This window comes from Alnus glutinosa, chromosome 1 (assembly GCF_958979055.1).
Source record: "Alnus glutinosa chromosome 1, dhAlnGlut1.1, whole genome shotgun sequence".
Classification (NCBI taxonomy): domain Eukaryota; kingdom Viridiplantae; phylum Streptophyta; class Magnoliopsida; order Fagales; family Betulaceae; genus Alnus; species Alnus glutinosa.
In genome coordinates this window covers 14,763,544-14,783,594 of record NC_084886.1, presented here as the reverse complement: position 1 = coordinate 14,783,594, position 20,051 = coordinate 14,763,544, and the positions used below count along the sequence as shown (strand labels likewise).

Here is a 20,051-nt window from a genome sequence, read left to right as displayed (position 1 = left end):
CTAAAAAAGAAAAAAAAAAAAAGTTTTATCAGCAAATTATAAAAAAAATTATAGACCAGTTGTAGTAGGTCTAGCAATTAAGTAACTCTCTTTATTTTTACCCATAATTCGATTATTTAATCTATTAGTTCATAGTCTTATTAGATCTATGGATGGTAGAACTGTAAAGATGTAAAATTGATGATATAACTCTATCATCTCTTTGTTTAGTTGCATCTATGGCATGTGATTAACCTTTAGACTCCCATGCCCCTTGATTAGTGGGGAGCTCGTGACAAGAGCCATGAGGGCGTCCTCATCATAGCACGCACGGCAACACTTTCAAACGCAAACAGACGCTATACTCGCTCCCCCGTACTGCCACCTACCCATCTATTAATCCAATCCAACCAACCCGATTGGCTGCACATACGTGTATCCCTCCGAACGCACCACCGCCACCCAATCGCAGCGAGTGCACCATGTCTCGACACACTCGCGAGTACACCCACTGCCGCGTGACTTTTTAGGCGCCGAAGTTGTATTTATAATTACACTTAAAACTTCGGGAGAGCGGTATTAGGCCGAAAATTTTTCAGACCCAATTTGGCCGGCAAAAGAAAAAGCACGCGTCTTCTCTCCTCTTTGATTTTTACACGCCAAGTTTCGAATCTCCGTGTTTTCTTTCTTTCGTGTCTTCGTCCGTACAGCCATGGCCTTCGTTTCGTTCGTCGGAAGAGTCCTCTTCGCTTCAGTGTTCATTCTTTCTGCTTATCAAGAGTAAGTCTCCGGATCTGCTTTTCTTTTTCCTAATATTGTTTTTGTTTTGGAAATTGTGATATGCTGTGTTTGGTTGTCTGAGAAAAGTGTGGGGAATGGAAGAGGCGGAAGATTTTGAAAGTTGGACTTGTGGGTTTTCCGGTCACTCTGAGTCGGGAAAGTGGAGGCTTTTTACTTCACCGACTCTCGGTGTGGCTACTTGGAAACTAAAGACGCATTTTTTAGTTTTACTTTTTAGTCTTTCTTCGTCTGTCTTCATTTCTCGGGAACCAAACAAAGTTGTCTCTGGTTTGGGGTACTGGATGTTGTCGAGGAGTCGTTCTGGTCGAAAATCTAGGGTTTCTCTCACTAGTTTTACTGTCGGCCTGCTTGTGCTACTTAGAACTTAAATAAGCCGTTGGATCCAGTATATTTCAAAATTGATGTGGATTTTGATGCAGTCAGAACCATGTATCCGACTAGGATTTTTCTTTTTCGATCTTAGAAACAAATGTGTAGATTTTTCTTCCGTGGATAAAGTTTTTGTTGGTTATTTTAATCAGTAAATTTGACATCAGTAATCGCAAACTGATTTTATTTATTGATGGTTCTGATATTTATGCTTTATTATTTTGGTTTTCATTTATTGCAATAAGCTTGTTGATATTATTGATCTGTGCGTTTGTGGTTTCTTTTGAAAATGGTAATCGTGCAATTATAAAGAGCTTAAATAAGTAGATCTTGTAAAGTTTTGCTTGATGGGATTTTAAATGTCTGCTTGAATGGCCTGGTCTAGGTCTTCGCCATGATGTACTTATAAGGGCTTGGTTTGGTGAGGCTTCCCACCCACCCCAATAACGTTTCTTGGTTGTGTTTTAATTGTTCTTTTCCTTGGAGCTGGAGAACCTTTCTTAAATGTTGTGGGAGAGTACTGGATGCTTCGCTGTCACTGTTCATAAAATTGTTCTCTTTTTATTCATTTTGAAATTGCAAAAAGCCAGTTGAGGTTACTAGTCAATTTAGAAGAGGTTAACATTTTGACTAACTGGTAGTTTGGTAATTAAGTAGATTTATCGGATTGCATTTTACAGTTTGATTACAATAGGATAGGTTTATCTATAAGATGGGTTTTGCGCCCTTGTATCAGAATATCGTGTATCTTGAAATCTTTATTAGGTCTTTTCCCTACCTTGAAAGCATTGGAATTATTTTTTATTTTTATTTATTATTATTATTATTATTATTGTACTGGACCGAATGATAGGCTTTAGCTGCTACTTTGGATTTATATGTTGACGTGCTAGATTAATATTTTTGAAGATAAAATTCATTACAGTTGTTGGACCTTAAAGGTGGTAATTGGATTAATTGTAAGCTCGGTTCGGAAAGCTTCTATTTATTTGTAATGTTCAGTCATACATCCATTAGGTTACTACTTTAACTTCTTGCTCTATATAGAGGTGTTTTTAAAAAAAATAAAAAGTAGAACTGGAAACATCATATTTATGTTTTTGCCTATTATTTTGCTATTCACTACCCAAATTAGCATCAGAGAATCAGAAGTCTTTATGTTTTTTCTTTTCTATATTAATAACGAATTTTTGTTACATTACTCTCAAAATTTGGATGTAATTGTTGTATAATGTTTAACCATAACAAAGTTGGTACACAGCTATGTATTGCATAACAAAATGATGTTTGTTGGCGTACATTCTTCTCAATCTTGTATTCTGCACTTTTTGGTGGTACTTAATTAATACTATGAAAATAAAGAACAAAGGATGGGGGATTGCAGTCTAAAAGTTTGTTGAGAACTGTTGTTTGACATAATCTTGATATTTTAGATAGTTAGAAGTATGCTTGTGAAATTTTCTTTTTATACTTTCTGTATGCTAGGGTTTGACCCTTTTTTCAATAAAACTAAACTCAATTTTTTGAAGTTAAAAAAAGAAGAAGAAGAAGAAGAAAATAAATAAAGAACAAAGGAGTTTCTTGCGATATAATCACTGGCCATGGTGAGAAATAGGAATATTTTGAAAATATGTTCCTACAAAACAAATGGTGGTTGAACCAATTGTTTTCCATATTTCAGGGTAACCTGAGCTTCACTTGTGCTATATGCCTTCCCGCTCCCGTGCTTTTGTGTGTTTTGTATTGTATTACTTTGACATGTGAAATTAACTCTTTTTTTTTTTTTTTTTTTAATTTTTTTATGTGATAGGGTTATATCAAATAATACAGTGAGCTCAATATGAAATTGTAGAGAGCAATTCAACTAGGTTGTGGTTGACCTTATACAATGATGATCAATTATCTTTTCAGTACAAGGGCTCTTGGATTGGCACAATGGAAGATTTATGTTAATAATTTTTGCTGTTCAATTTAAGCTGCCTCTGCAATTGTCCTAGTTATGAACTACAGGATCTGGCATATTCAATTTTTTCACTTGATAATAATCAGTGCTACATAGCTATAAATTGTTGGTTGGTCTTTGAAGCGTATTATGGTTCACCCTTGCAATGCATTCTATCAGTGCTTGGTACAAGATGTCTGAGCGTTAATTTGTTGTTTCCACCTACAGGTTCAATGATTTTGGCGTTGATGGTGGGCCAGCAGCAAAGTATCTGAGACCAAAATTCAGTGTTTTCTCGAATCATGTGTTGTCTCAGACTGGGTTGCAAGTGCCGGAAGTTCAAGTGAGTAATGCATTCATTTATTACTAACTTACCATTGAGGTTACATGTGGATGATTGAAGTTTGCTTTGTAAGTTTTTTGTACACATTGTGTGACTGTTGGAGTTGTTATTGGCAGATTCAACAGTTAGTGGCTGCTGCGTTAGCATTGAAGGGCATTGGAGGTCTTCTTTTCATCTTTGGCAGCTCTCTTGGAGCTTATCTTCTGGTTTGTAGTCTTTGAATACCTCTCCATGTTTTGTACCTTCAGATCAACCAAATTTGAAAAATTAAGTGTTTGTTGTTGTCTGGCACAGCTTCTGCATCAGGCAATTACTACTCCTATATTGTATGACTTCTATAACTATGATGTTGAGAAGAAAGAATATACTCAACTTTTCCTGAAGTTTACACAGGTTAGAGTCTTCGTGGCATTTGATCTGTTTTGTCACCTGGGGTGCATTTCTTTTTTTTTTTTTTTTTGGGGGGGGGGGGGGGGGGGGGTGGTGGTGTTTGCTTTTAGCCCCTTTCCCCCCTATTCCCTGTATGCATTGTTAATTAATTTTTCCTTTGCGGTTTCTGTTGCAGAATTTGGCATTGTTTGGGGCATTGCTGTTCTTTATAGGCATGAAGAACTCAATGCCGAGGCGACAAATGAGGAAAAAGGCCCCCAAAACCAAGACACTGTGAAAGGAAACATTCTGTATTACGAGGGATCAGTTCCTTGATCTGTCCAATTCTGCCTGAATTTTGTTCAGGAACTAGTTTTGTATGCTTATATCATTGCTTCTCTTTCAAAAATTTAGGGTAATTAATTTGGGTTAAAGAAGGAATTTCAGCTTGTTTTGAGGGTGTGATGTTTCGTACTGTGTCAATTTATTGACATTCAATTGAGGTTTAGAAAAATTTGAAATCTATGGATATCAGATCTTTTCATTCTTTTGTGGTTTATATATTTAAGCTTACCTTAAAGTGGTTTTGAGATGGGCTTGGGATTATATTTAGAAGGTCCTAGCCGCTTCACTTTTCGATATTATGTCGCGGAACTTGGATTGGATCTGGGTTATAATACAGTGTTGGTCAAAGTGGATGCTGTGATGATGGCGATGGAATAGGCCAGCTAATATTAATTTACTGAGTACAGCTTGAAATCTAGAAGAACTTTAGGCTCCGTTTGTTTACAATGTAAAGCATTTTTTTGGAATAGGTTTTTTTTTCTTTTTCAGTGTTTGGTACGATAGAAAATTTTGGTCAATTCGAAAATATTTTTGGTTAATCAGAAAAACATATTTTAAGCGGGTTAAAATGGTTTTCCTAAAAAAATTTTGTCAATAATTTTTAGAGGTTGATTTTTTCCTTGCATGGACTTTCGCAATTCATTTTCTACCACCGCTCATTAGAGGTCAGTGGCCAAAAAACTGTTTTGGTCGTAGACACCGAAGTTTGTTAGAAGTGCCTGTAATTGCCATTGAAGTTTGTCTGTCGTCACTGATTTTTTATATGAGCAAAACATTAAAAAATATTTTTAGCTTAAATCATTTTTTAATAGAATTTTTTTTCGATTCAAACAGAGGAAGTGGAGCTTAAGTTACAAACCTGCATAGGGTTGTGATTAATGCACAATTAGGTTGCACAACACTAGACATATGGGGTGGGATCTATGTGGTTACCCACCACATAGATCCCACCCCATATGTCTAGTGTTCTAGTGTTGTGCAACCTTGTTGTGCAATAAGCTTTTTGCTTCTTTTTCATTGTCTAGTGTAACCTTAAAGTAGGGCTGAACGTTGTCCCTACGAGTGTATATCACAGATTCACAATCAGTGTGGGAGGGGACAAGTGCCTCTTTCTCACCTTTCAAAATTTTTCTTTACTCCCTGTGATTTTTTTATTTTTATTTTTAATATCCTTGTAACCCGGCCCCCCCCCCCCCCCCCCCCCCCCTCCCTTTTCAACTACTCGTTAAGGGGCAAATTATTTTTCAGAAGTTCTGAGACATATGACTCAAGCCATAGAAGTCAACAATTTATCGCGTTTAGTTAAATTAGGTCGCTAAGAGGTGTACGTTCAAAATCTTCGGAAGAAAGAACCAAGGTAGAAGATGTACTATGCATTTGTAAAACGCAGTGTTTAATGCATATGGAAGAATTTGCAAAACAAAAGTTTTACTTCAAAACGCAACGTTTCATTTATTTGTTGGAGTTACATTTCGTCAAACGCACCGTTTGACTTAATGACTTGTTTTTTTATCTTGACTCTGTGAAACTCATGAGAGGTGACGGGTCTCTATGTTAATTGTTTTTATTATTATTAAAGTGATTTGAATTTATCCTGACTCGTGAGACGGTGAGAGAGTGAAGGTTCAGAGTAAAAAAATAAATTGAAGGGTGGGTCTCTTTGTTTGTGAGAGGCCAATTTTTTTTAACAAAAAATATGAACATTAAAGTTGTGTATAATAATTGGTATGGTAAAAAATAATAATAATAAATATATGATGGGTTTATTCAAACTATTCAAACTTTATTCAAGTGACCCATGGGTTTTATTGAACTTGGATCCGGGTATGGGTTTTTGAATAAAAACCCGGTTCGAATATTGAATATTATTACAAACCAAACGCACAGTGTACGTAGTGTTTCGAATCATAGAACCGAAGTAGATAGAGTAAGAATTGTTTTTAACTTATTATATTACCAATATATGGGTGGTCGGACACGTATTATTCTCAATCGCCTATCCTAAAACTGCTATCTAGCTATTTTGAGCGGATTTAAAAAAAAATGATTTCGCTTCCCTTAGTAACGGGGAAAAAAATTTGCCCATTACCCTTATAGGTAGGTAGATCCCGGCAAATATGCCGGTTATAAGCAGCTTGCTGATCAACCCTACCTTAAAGCCCGGAAGAACTTATCCTTACCCTAACCAATTTAAGGATCAATCCAAATTTGTTTCTTATGTCACTAACGCAATAGTAACTTTTGTTTCCTTGACTCATCTATTCTTGCAACAAACTGGCCAACGACTAAAACAGGAGGCAACAATTGTTAAGTTAATTTTACGAAGTAGATATGCTGAATAGAACCTGTCAAACAGTAAATTCAAATGTATAATTTTGTATTTTCTAATGGTTCTAACCTTACGAAAGTTTTATCCGTTTTTGGTACGAGCACTTTTGGGCTAATTGCTAGTTCCAAATGTCATCTAGGATGGATGGCGGATGCTCTCTAGGGGGGTTTTTACAAAGAAGAATTTCTATGAAAGCACATATAATGATATTTGAGTTTTTTTTTTTTTTAACAAATAGTATGTGCTATCATATATTACTAAAGAAAGCTCAAGGGCAAATTATAGAGAATAGAGGTACAAGACCCCCTACTTCCTAAGCTAGATAAAACTAACTTAAAACAGTAACCTAAACAAAACACAAACATTATATGAACAACATTGAGCCACTCTTTACATTTAAGCACAATCAACAAATAAAAGATGCCAGATCCAGCACCTATGCCAACAAACAGTCTCGTAACATTTGGGTATCATGAAGGCAGACTGTGAACAGTAAAAAATAAAAACAAAATAGTCCAAAAAATAGAAGCCAAAACCGAACAGGCGTCGGAAAACACCGTCATTGGCGACGACGTGTGTAGAACACGCGTCACCACCGGGGTCCATCATCTGCAGCAGCCGACCGCTAGAACCATCGGAACTACTAAATAACAATCATTCACGCCCTGGAAGACAAGTTGTGACCATCACGTGTCAATCCAAGGAGTGACCTCCCTAGCGCGTGATGGCCACGCGCCAAGCAAGAAAGGCCGACACGGCTGTGGTTGGGGGCTGCTTGACCGGAATAAGCTGGTGACCACCGTGGAGAGGCGCGTCTTGAAAGACCTAGTCGAAGTTTGTAGATTTGACTCCAACACAACAAAACCAAAAGAGCATGGTTAGAAACTTCGCCAGAGACACACTAGAAAGCCACTTCCCAACACGTTCGTCTCGTGAAGTCTTCTGTTAAGGAATAACAACCACCACCGGCTCTAATTCGAGGGGAACAAAAACTCCACAACCATAATGGTTGGGGGACACCTAACCTCCACGTACTGGGTCATTTCGGGGAGGAACAAAAAACCTCCAAAGCCTTAGAAGACTTGGAGGAAACTCACCATTGGGAAAAAACCAGCCCCTTTAAGTCTCTCTCTCTAGAACTTTTGGGAGGAGGGAGCCACTCTCAACTGCATATTTGAGTATTTGTTGGAGATATTAATTGTACACTTTCTTCTACGGAGATATTACTAGGAGAATAAATTTTTTGGGGGTTCAATTTCATTTTTGCCGAGCCATCCGTATGGTTAACCTTTAAAAAGTAATTTTCTTTTATAGTTTTGGAGGGGCCATGGACCCCACCCTCTAAGGTGCCTCCTCCCTTGATGGTATACAGATATGAAAAATGATTTTTGTACACTCACAATGAGCGAAGGATTCATGCATGTGAGATCCATCTCGGATGAGTCCTTATACCCATTAGAAGTGTGTGTTAGAGAATATATTGATACCATATATTACGGTACTTTCCATATATTGTAGGATTTGATTTAATCCTAATTAATTGTAATTGATTATAATCAAATCAGATTTGAATACATTCAATTCTGATTTGATTATATTCTCTTCACATATCATTTTGTATTCTCTCTATATCTCTATAAATAGGGATAATTTGTATTGTAAATCATTCAAGCAATAAGAGCATAATGTAGCCTTAGGACTTTACCCTGTGGATATAGGTCATAGACCGAACCACGTAAAATTCCTTTGTCTATTTTATTATTCCGCAATCTTTATTTGTCATTTGTTTATGTTTTCTATCATGGTATCAGAGCTATAGGCTAACGACAGTGTTTGATCCAATGGTCCTGTGACTTATTTCTCTTGTTTATTTTTATTTTTTTTTCAATTTCTTGTATTTCAGTTTTCTCATCATTCCTCTGTTCGATCAATGTCCTCTGTTTCTTTTCTTTTCATTCTCTGTTTCTCTTTCTTTTCTTTCTTTTGTTTTGTCAAACAGTGGTGTGCGTGAGTTGGAGATAAACTTTCCTCCAACCCATGTCACTTCTGTCTTCTATGTTGCTGTTCAATCAAAAAAAAAAAAAAAAAAAAAAAAAAAATCCAATGCTTGCTTGTGTCTCCTTTGGAAACAAAACAAACCATTTTTCAAATGGTTTTCTCTTGCGTTTTCACGCACGGATCTGGATTCGATCAACGATCCAAATGAGTTCTTACTACCAATCGTTTCTGCCGCCGCCGCCGTCCTCTTCTACAGATCCGGTTCTGGTCTTCGTCATTGTCGATCTACAGCAGCAACACCAACCTTGGCCCAGTCATGCTGGCGCCCCCACCAACTGTGCACGATCTGATCATCATCTCATCCGTGCTTTACATCTCACGGCGGATCTACGCCACCAAGCCCCCCTCCAGCGATCTGCGCCGCTAGCAGCCCATAAAGATCTACCAGCTTCATTCGCTTCTCAGCCACTCACCGCAGATTTGTCCAGATTCGCTCCTGCAAGTCCTTTTTTTTGTGTGCGTTTTGTTATCTTGTTTTGGGTTTATCTTCTATCCAGAAAAGAAACAGAGGACATTGATCGAACAGAGGAATGATGAGAAAACTGAAATACAAGAAATTGAAAAAAAAAATAAACAAGAGAAATAAATCACAGGACCATTGGATCAAACACTGGCGTTAGTCTATAGCTCTGATACCATGATAAAAAACATAAACAAATGACAAATAAAGATTGCGGAATAATAAAATAGACAAATGAATTTTACGTGGTTCGGTCTATGACCTACATCTACAAGGTAAAGTCCTAAGGCTACATTATGCTCTTATTGCTCGAATGATTTACAAAACAAATTATCCCTATTTATAGGGATATAGAGAGAATACAAAATGATATGTAAAGAGAATATAATCAAATCAGAATTGAATGTATTCAAATCTGATTTGATTATAATCAATTACAATTAATGAGGATTAAATCAAATCTTACAATATATGGAAAGTACCGTAATATACGGTATCAATATATATTCTAGCTCCGCACTTTGGTGAGTAGTCGTGTGTTGTTATTAATAAAGTATAAGAGTCATTACACCATTGTATCTCTAAGAGGTAAACCTATTGTACAACAATTGTAATTGAAGTTCTATATTTTTATCTTATATCTATTCCTTGATTATCTTGTTGATATTTATCTCTTTCATTCTTCCCTTGGTGCACACGGTTATACTGTTGATTGCTATCAAATGACTTGTGAATTGTGATCATCTTGTGTCATAATATGCCCCCCCAAGCTCAACCGGAGAGAATTGACGTTGAGATTGTCCCCGAGTATGATGAATTTCGGAATTGGAAAGGGCTTTGTGAAAGTATATGCAAGTTGATCTTTAGATGAAATAAATTTTATAAGCAATTGTTTGGATGCCACTTTGTCATGCACAAAGTGGAAATCAATTTGTAAGTCATTGGTTCGTGCATGAAACATAGGATTTGCAGTCATGTATGTAGCACCTTTGTTATCACACCACAAAGTTGGTGGATGTGAAAGAAGAACCCTAAGTTCACTCAACAAGGACAGAAGCCACGTAACTTCTGCAGTGGCAATGACTAAGGCTCAATTCTCAGCCTTAGTTCTAAAACACGAGACTGTGTGGCTTGTTTATCAGAGCTCCACGTAACTAAATTGGACCCCAAAAATACATAGAAACCACCTGTAGAGTGTCGATCATCTGGATAACCACCCCAGTCAACATCATTGTATGTATCCAAATCCATGGTGGATTTGTGACAAAATAATAGCCTTTGATGAGCTGTATTGCGAAGATATCACAAAATTCTTTTGACAGCACTCCAGTGATGCATAGTTGGACAATGCATATATTGACAGATTTTGTTGACGGCAAATGAAAAATTTGGGCGAGTGAGAGAGAGATACTGTAAGAAGCCAACATTGTTGCAGTATAGAGTTGGATTAAAAAAAGCATCTCCATCAAACTGTGAAAGTTTCACAGTGGAAGACATAGGGGAAGCTACTAGCTTAACTGCCTCTATTTTTGCCTTGTGAAGCAAGTCATGAATGTAACGAGTCTAATTGACAGTAAAAACCCATCTTGGACATGTTTGGCTTCAACTCCCAAACAAAAAATAATGTAGAGGCTCAAGATCTTTTAAAGCAAAGTCAGAATGAAGACTTGAAATGAGGCTCGTAACAATAATGTCATCAACGTAAATAAGTAGAAAAATAATATATGGGCTTGATCTGTAAGTGAAGAGTGATGTATTTAGGGGTGAGCAGAACCTGCCCGCACTCGTGAAACCGACCCGGTCCGCACCGACCCGACCCGTCAAAGGACGGATATGCAGCTTTGGTTGAAAATTGCGGACCCATCATTTGATGATCCGTGTTATTTGGGGTGGATTGCAGTATTAATTTTTTTCCCTTCCGCAGACTCGCCCCGCCCCGCCTTGCGTTTCCACCCTATTTTTGATTTCCCCCAAAAAACCCCTAAGACTCTGATTAGTGATTCCCAACAAAACTTCTCATGAAACCCTCAACTCTCAAGGCTCAAAGCCTCAAACCAAAGTCGGAGCCTCCCCATGACCCATCCATCTTTTGATCATCAAACCAGATTTTCCCCCAAAAAAACCTAAGATTCACTGATTCTTTCCAATTCTAGAATTTCTAGCCAATAATTTGATTTCTTTTACGGTTTAGGATTTGAAATCTAATGGGTGCTTCATTATTTAAAGCTTTGGCCGTCGGCCATCACTCATCTTCCACACAATTTATGCTTCGACTCCTCTATGCTGAAGAAATCTTCACTCTTCAACTTCCACCGCTGGCCGTTGGTATAGGTAGGTAAATCTCTCTCTCTCTCTCTCTCTCTCTCTCTCTCTCTCTCTCTCTCTAAAAAATGGCTCCTTTTCAAACTATATTCTAATTATTCTAACACTTTTTACTCTGTTACTCATTTGACAAATAACAGAGCATCGATGGAATCTCCATCTGTAGTTGGCCTTTTGTTTTGCTGTTTGTAGCAGTTTGTGTGTTCTGTTTTTGCAGAACTTGATGTTTTTAGTTGGTGTTTTTAGGTCTATATGGCTCTGTTTTCAATTTAACCTTCGGTGATGTATTTGGTTGTTGGCTGCTGTTTTGGCCTTTGGTGTGAGTGGCTTGTGTTGTTGGGTGAAATCCTTGTTTGATTTGTGTTCCAGTTTTTACTAGAGAGTTGAATTTGGATTGTTGTTCTATAAAAGCTTTTATTCATTGAAAAAAAAAATAACAGAGCATGTTTGATGTTTCTATTTGATATACTTCAAAACAAAATTATCTTATAGTCTTCAAATAAGATTATTCTGAGCATGTTTGATGTTTCTAACAATAATTCTTTTACATATTTTAGTAGATTTCGCCTCAATTCAACCTCAGTCTTTCAGTCTTAGAGTATCAACAGGTAACAAAATCTGATCTCATCTTGATGTGGTTTTTTATTTTAATCCGTGTATATTTTGTTTGCATGGAAAAAAGTATAGTGTATCGAGCTATTTTTGTATGTTTTGTTATGTTCTGAATGTTTTGATGCAATGAGTGTATCTGTTCTTTTTGCAAAGAAATAAAAAAGATTATATATGACACTGACTTAATATGAAGTACATTGAAATCCATCGTAGTTATGAGTATAAAATAAATTTGAGAGACTTTATTTATTTACTTGGTAAGACTATTTTATAGTTGAACATTTTCATCCTTTATTGTTATAATGTGCATTGTTTAGAGAATTATATGTTGAACAACTTCATCCTGTATCCTATGTTTAGAGATTATTTGTTTTTACTTATTCTCTTATATCAATTTTTGTTATGAATCCTTATGTGAATTTTTAACATGGTGAATCTTTTTGAATTATGCGAATCCTAAATTTAATTGTATATGTAATCTGTTGGTTGGGTTATATGCGAATTATCTGGATTATATATGTATTACTTATGAAGCTTTATATATATAAAGTTCAATATTTTATAAATTGTTAGATGATTTTTTTTTTTTTTTTTTTTTTTTAAAAAAAGTCTAATTGTAGATTCATGGCTGGTAATGCAAATAGTGGTGCTAAGAATATTGGTTCTATTGTTGGTGCTCCGGCTTCATCTAGTCATACTCTTAGTCCTTTAGATAGTACTATGCCTCCCATTAATACTGAGAATGTTGAATGTGTTGGTAATGTTGGTACTCAGAATCCTAATTTAGTTGAAGCTCTCCCACCAAAACCTAAATCAAATGTGCAAAAATCAATTGTATGGGAACATTTTACCAAGGTAGAGGGGGGGTGATCCCGAAGATCCTAAATCAAAATGCATTTACTGTAGCAAATTGTTTAGTTGTCACCCCAGAAGGCTAGGTACTTCATCCATGTTATCACATATCAAAAATAGTTGCAAGAAATATCCTGGTAAGTTTGGCAAATTAGATAAGTCATAATCAACGCTAAGTTTTGATGCTAAGAAGGAAGGACAAGTGGGAGAAGGATCTGTTGCCAATCTTGTCATTGCGAAATATAATGTTCAAAAAGTAAGTGAGGCATTGGCTAAGATGGTAATTGTGGATAAGTTGCCTTTTAAGTTTGTGGAGGGTGAAGGGTGAAGGGTTTCACAATTTCATGAAGACGGTTGAGTTTAGGTTTAAAATTCCTTCCCCTTATACTGTGATGAAAGATTGTATGAAGATCTTTATATTTGAGAAGGAAAAGCTTAGGACAATGTTCTTGACAATTGATGCTCGGGTTTGTCTTACCATTGATATGTGGACTTCAGTTCAAAACCTTAATTATATGTGTGTCACTTGCCATTTTATTGATAGTGATTGGAATTTATATAAAAAAATTATAAATTTCTTTTTAATTCCTAATCACAAAGGAGAGACTATTGAAAAAAAGATAGAGTCTTGTATGCTTGAGTGATGTATTAATAGCATGTTTACTGTCACGGTTGACAATGCTAGTGCCAATGATACTGCTATTGAGTACTTGAAGAGGAAAAATAGAGATAAGGTGGGCGCTATATTGGATAATGAGTTTATGCATATGAGGTGTTATGTACACATACTAAATCTTATGGGAAAATTACACTTTACCCCCCCGTTTTATTCACGAGTTGGCGATTTGACTCTCAATGTACCAAAATTGTTAGATGACCCTCCCGAACTTGCCAACGTGTGGCAAGTTTAACCTTCCGTCCTTTCACTCGTTTGTTTGGATGGAAAGTTAGTCACGTGCGTTGCATGTGTCTGTTTAATGCATTTTTCCTTCCTAAAATACCCCGTCCTCGTCAGATATTATACCCTCATGTGTCTACTGTAGTACCCTCGACGTATACATTTCTCCTGCCAAAGTACCACTGACACCAAGATCGTCCTAGCCCTAGCTGGCCAGCTCAAGAGCTTCGACTCTAGCGTGGGACTGAGCTTCAAGTCCAGGTCTACATGAGCATTCTCGTAGAACAAGTACGTCGAGCATCTGTTAGGGGTAGACCCATGGAATTTTCCTCTTAGGGGAAGCCTTTACTCGAGTTGGAGAGAGGGAGAGATACTTTTTGCTATCATGCTCTGTTTTACGTCAAGGTAAGTTTTCGTACAGCAGCAGATTCATCATGTTATCCTTCAAGCTACATAAATTACAACAAGTAAAGTAAAACAAGTATACATGAATCAACACCTAACCAAGACTATCTTATATTAAGAGGATAAGATGTACGTGTTTGATTGGCCGCCGGGAGGATTAAAAAAATAGAGAGTATAAACAGATATTCGAGAAGAATATCTCAGGTTTTTTGATGGGCTCTAAGTAAGAAATCCGTTGCGTTATTGATGTCCATGTTTGGCTCTGTTATTTGCCATGCTATTTCCAGTGTTATATCTGTAGCTCCTGCTTCAGGATCGGCACCACCAGCACCGGGGAGTTTTCGAATCTTGCAAGTGATGGAAAAATTGATCAAGAAGAGTGGAAGGAATTTGTCTTGAAGAATCCATCTCTGATAAAAAACATGACTTTGCCATATTTAAAGTAAGTTCTACGCAGTGTTTCTCAATTTTTGATCACCCAAGAACTTGGGATTTTCTTGTTTTGACTAACTAGTTACTCAGCTCGCCGCAGCCATTTGGTGGAAATTTCGAGTTTTAGATTAGTAGTTATGTAAACAACTAGTTACTTGAGCTAACTCCTTGACATTTCATTTTTTTTTTCTCCCTATTTTTTAGGGATATAACCCTAGCATTTCCAAGCTTTGTGGTAAGTTCTGAAGTTGAAGATTCAGAAATATAAGACCTATAACTCCATAAAGAAGGTATCAAAGATCCCATGTCCCATGATGGTGAAATATTTTGAATTACCTTTTCTGCGATGAACCGCGGACTTTGGAACGTCTTCGTCTTTAAGCGTTGTCCAAGAACTAGAAGAAGAGTTTGCAATCCCATGAAGGACAGCAAAAACCTAAACTAAAACTCCCTCCAGAAGCAGCACTTTACCTTTGCCATCTTCAAATACTTAACATGGGGGGGTGTTGGTAGTGGCATATTGTGTTTTGTGCATAGGTTTCATGTATGTAGATGGATCGGTTCCTACCTTTCATAAATTTTATGTAAGTTCAATAAGGGAGTGTACTGAATGCTTCTTGTCGTTTTGATGAAGTGTAGTTTTCCAACCCCATGTTTGTTCCAATAAAACTTGGGACTTTTCTTGGGGCTATGTTCTGCTCTGTTTTGTGAAATGGTATCAGAGTAATAATCGATTGCTTCTATTTTCTTCTTTTCTTCCTTTCTCAATTCATGGATTCTTTATCTCTCATGCATGGCTTCCACGATATCTCCTTCTGCAAATTTAATTCTTCCACGACGTGCATGTTTCTTTCAATTTCTGCAGGACCGAACTCTCACAATTTCTCTCCAAAAAAACAAAGACTTGCAGCATTGAATCCATGGGTGAGAATCAAGGCTCATGGCACTTTTCATAAAGGGCAGGGCTGATATACATGTCATTTCCAAATCCATGTAGCATCGACACCCGTTATTCTCCAACTTGTAGCTATGCACCAAATCAAGACATGTTTTCTTTCCATATCATGCAGCAGAAGACACGTGATCTTCCAAACTTGAAGAATCGAGAAACATGTACTCAAGGATCACCCGTTTTCGAAGAGTTTGTACACCAAGTTCAAAGCTTCCTTCTTTCGAATGTGTTACTTCTTCGGTCGGAGGTGGTATTGGAGCAGAGAGAGAAAGCGCGGAGGTGAGGAGCCGATTGAAGGGGATGGACTTAATTGGATGACACGTGGTGGGATGGTTGATTGAGTGTTAGTTAGGGGTCAGGGGCAATTTTGGAAGGAAATATGCATTAAAAGGTCACGTGCAATGCACGTGACTGACATTCCGTCCAAACAAACGAGCGACTAGACGGAAGGTAAATTTTGCCACGTGTTGGCAAGTTTGGGAGGGTCATCTAACAATTTTGGTATATTAGAGGCCAAATCGCCAGCCCGTGAATAAAATAGGGGGTAAAGTGTAGTTTTCCTAAATCTTATTGTGATTGATGGTTTAAAAGAGGTTAGTGACTCTATTGTGAAGGTTCGAAATGTAGTGAAATATGTGAAGTCTTGTGACGACCCATTTTTTTTTTTTAATTTTTTTTATACATATATATAGCATACAAAATAGATGAGTCATCACAGTAGCACGACTATTTGTCGCTCAGCTAACATATGGCACATGCCCCATAACATGTACTTGATAATCAGAGTTATATCTAACAGCGGAAAACATAATGACACCATCATAATTTCAGCGGAATCACACATCTAAAGCATAACCTATTGATTTTACAAAAAAGCCATACACTTGTCTATCTATTTAAGGCTCAACATCATTACATCATATAAAAAAAGAATGGCTTATACAAAAGAATACATGACACCCATGTCACAAGCCATATACAAAATATGCCAAAAGAGAGGACACCATAGTCTATCCCATTACAATTAACACTGCAGACTTCAGTCGTAATATCCCAGATATAATGCTACTGGATTATCATCTAACTCTGGAGTACTTGCAGCCAAAGGAACATCATCTATACTGTGAACATCATCATGAGCATATGAACATCATCTATACGTTCATATGCTCATGCCTTAAAACAATACATTTCCTTTTTTGAATTATGCCTTTAACACATGCTTTCAATACAAATCCATAAACAATTTAACACATCAATTTTTCAATCAATATTTCCGTAATTTAAATCCCAACGATGGCTCACAATCAAATCCTACAAATCAGTTCAAATCACACTTTTCAGTCACACATCATTTCTCATAATCATCATTAATACTTTAACATAATTGAAACTACTTAAAACATCTAAAACATATTGTCAACATACAGTCGGTTCGGATTTATAAAACACATATATTTTGTAATTTTATAATATATAAATGGGAAAAGTACACATAACTTCTTCAAACTACCACTCAATTGTCAATGTACCCCATTAACTACCAATTGTGTCAATGTCCCCCCCTAAACTACCAAAAAATGTCAATGTCCCCCCTAAGACCAACAAAAAGACGTAAATAACCCTAATTTTTTTTAAATAAGACAAAAATGTCCTCATAAATTCAAAAAATTAAAACTAAAACTAAAAAACTTAAAAAAAAAAAACAATAAAAAAACTAAAAAAGAAATATTTTTAAAAAAATTTAAAAAAAACAAAAACAAATAAAAAAAAAAGAACAAATTTTTTATTTTTAAAAAAAGCAAACAAAAAATAACTGAAATTTATTTATTTTTTTTAAAAAAACAAATGAAAAAAAAAAGAAGAAAAACCAGTTTTTATTAAATTAAAAAAAGAAAAAGAACAATTTTTTTTTTTTAAAAAAAACGAAAAAAAAAAACTGAAATTTATTATTATTTTTTTAAATAAACAAATGAAAAAAAAACAGTTTTTATTAAATTAAAAACCGAAAAAGAACAATTTTTTTTTAAAGAAAAAAAAAAACGAAAAAACAAAAAATAACTGAAATTTATTTATTTATTTTTTAAAAATAAAACAAATGAAAAAAAAACCCTGTTTTTATTAAATTAAAAAAAGAAAAAAGAACAATTTTTTTTAAAGAAAAAAAAAATGAAAATTATTTTTTTAAAAAATAAAAATAATAAACAGTTTTAATTTTTTATTTTTTTTGGAATAAATTTTTGTTATTTTATATTCTTTTAATAATTTTTTTTAGTTTTTATTTTATTTTAATAATTTTATGAAGGACATTTTTGTCATTAGGGGGACATTGACATTTTCTGGTAGTTTAAGGGGGGAGATTGACACAATTGGTAGTTTGAGGGGTACATTGACAATAATGTGGTAGTTTGAGGGGGTTATGTGTACTTTTCCCTATATAAAAATAGTAGTTTCTCAGTGAGTAGAATATTCACCTTGGCTGCACGGATTTGGCTCAACTAGGTTTCCTAAATTATCCCTTGCATTGTGCCACTGTAAAATTACATGTTGCACATTATTAACATTTTTTTAATATTGGACTCATTTTTAGCTCTTAAATTGTTCCAAGAGCTAACCCATAGAAACTCATAGAATTTTCTAGGGTTCCAAACAGACACCCATAAGCCTTATTTACTAATTTAACCACAACCCTATTAACCCAAAACACTAGTTTATGGATAGACACTAACTAAACCAAAATAATACTAACCCAAAATATTTGCTTAGGGTTAGGTATTAAAAATCACACCCTAAATAATTACCCATAATATTAAACACTAATCCTCAAATTATATTTCCACTAACCTATTACATAATAATGCTATCTAACCACAATAATGTTAACCCATGAGTATTTACTTAGGGTTAAACTCATAAAACAACACTTAAATAAAATACCCAAAAGTTAGGGTTTGAAGAAAACTTACCAATAGATCACCAAACCAAAACCCAAGGTTTGGGTAGCTTCAAGCAAGTTCCAACAACTCAAACACTTAAAGAACAATGAGGATTAAACTCACATTTCAAGATTTTAATCCAAAAATCTCAAGAACATGAGTTTAGTGTTTTACCTCAAAATAATTGGTGCAAACATAGATCCGAGTACAAGGATTACGTTTTCGAAGACGGATTGAAGATCGGACCGTTGAATCTTTGTGGATTGTGATTTTTCTATGGGAAACCTTGAAAGAAAAATGAGAAACTCCACTTATCAAAAAAGAAAAAAGAAAAATGAGAAACCCCAACCCCCTTTTTTTTTTTTTTTTTTTTTTTTTTTTTTTTCTTCACGGTTTGATTAGAAAAGAGGTCTACTACTTCTTCTTCTTCTTCTTCTTCTTTTTTTTTTTTTTTTTTTTTTTTTTTTTTTTTTTTCACGTGAGGGGCGCACGTTTGTGCGCCACCTCACCTATTATTTATTTTTTAAAAGAGGCAGCTCACATGCCTCTTCAAGTGAAGGGTCGTACGTCCCTTCATTCCAATTTTTCTTTTAATGAATTGTGCGCCTCTTCTTAATTTATATATATATATATATATATATATATATATATATATATATATATATATATATATATATTATTTTATTATTTCTCTTTTTTATATTTTCTTTTCTTTTATTTTCTATTTCTTATTTAAATACTTTAATTTTTTTCTTTTTGTAATTTATTTTCTTTGAACCTAAAAATATTCTCTTGCATTTTAAAGACACTAAATTAACTTAAATTAATTATTTACCCAAATTTCATGTTTTAGTTATTACAAAATGTCCTAGACATTACAAGTCTTCACCTTCAAGATTTGAGAAATTTAAGGCTTGTATGGAGACAAAAAAAATTCAGTTTAAAGGTTTGTTGTGTCTTGATGTTTCAATTAGTTGAAACTCCACATATAAGATTTTAGAAGCCCCTGAAAATGTCAAAATACTTTACATCTAATGGAAGAAGAAGATGGATACTTTGTTTCTACGTTGTTTGAGGGAGTGCAAGGGAGAAGTGGTTTGGGACCTCCTACTTTCGAGGATTTGGAAAATTTTAGGGTTTTTCTCAAGTTTTTAAAACTTTTTTATGATGTGACCATTCGACTTTCGGGTTCTTTGTATGTGACATTTAATATGTACTTCCAAGAGATTTGTGGCATCCAAGCACATTTACAGGCTTTTAGTGAGAGTGGGGATTATGTATTAATTGCCATGGCAGAGAAAATGAAGATGAAGTACAACAAGTATTGGGGAGATCTTGATAGGTTAACTTGATGTTTGTTGCGGTTGTTCTTGATCCACGCACCAAATCAGATTCATCAGATTATTGGTTCAAAGAAGTTCTCAGTGTTGAGCAAGCAACTGGAATGATTACAAAATTGAAGTACCACTTGGACAAATTATATGATCACTATTACAACAATGGTGAGAGTTCCTCTCAAGTTCATCATGGTAGTGATTCGTCAACCACAATAGATGAAAGAGAGAGTAGTGACCATTCATTTCACTTCATGAGTAAGTTCCATAAGTACTGGGCTTCTAAAAGTGATGTAGAAAGTAAATCGGAACT

The 20,051-nt window shown here is 35.3% G+C and overlaps 1 protein-coding gene across 1 annotated transcript; it reads left to right on the top strand.

The window, feature by feature from the left end:
* The first annotated feature begins 546 nt into the window (after positions 1 to 546).
* On the top strand, positions 547 to 4,350 carry LOC133874111 (uncharacterized). Its single transcript, XM_062311949.1, has 5 exons — positions 547 to 759; positions 3,320 to 3,434; positions 3,551 to 3,640; positions 3,729 to 3,827; positions 4,000 to 4,350. Exons 1-5 carry the CDS (start codon positions 692 to 694, stop codon positions 4,099 to 4,101), a joined length of 474 nt encoding a protein of 157 aa, XP_062167933.1. The 5' UTR covers positions 547 to 691; the 3' UTR covers positions 4,102 to 4,350.
* The last annotated feature ends 15,701 nt before the right edge of the window (positions 4,351 to 20,051 follow it).

What these genes read in the sequence shown, in the direction of transcription:
- LOC133874111 (XM_062311949.1), top strand. Translation starts at nt 692, where the DNA reads ATGGCCTTCGTTTCGTTCGTCGGAAGAGTCCTCTTCGCTTCAGTGTTC. An exon ending in TGCAAGTGCCGGAAGTTCAA is followed by an intron (nt 3,435 to 3,550) that starts GTGAGTAATGCA and finishes TGTTATTGGCAG; the next exon opens with ATTCAACAGTTAGTGGCTGC. An exon ending in TTTTCCTGAAGTTTACACAG is followed by an intron (nt 3,828 to 3,999) that starts GTTAGAGTCTTC and finishes TTTCTGTTGCAG; the next exon opens with AATTTGGCATTGTTTGGGGC.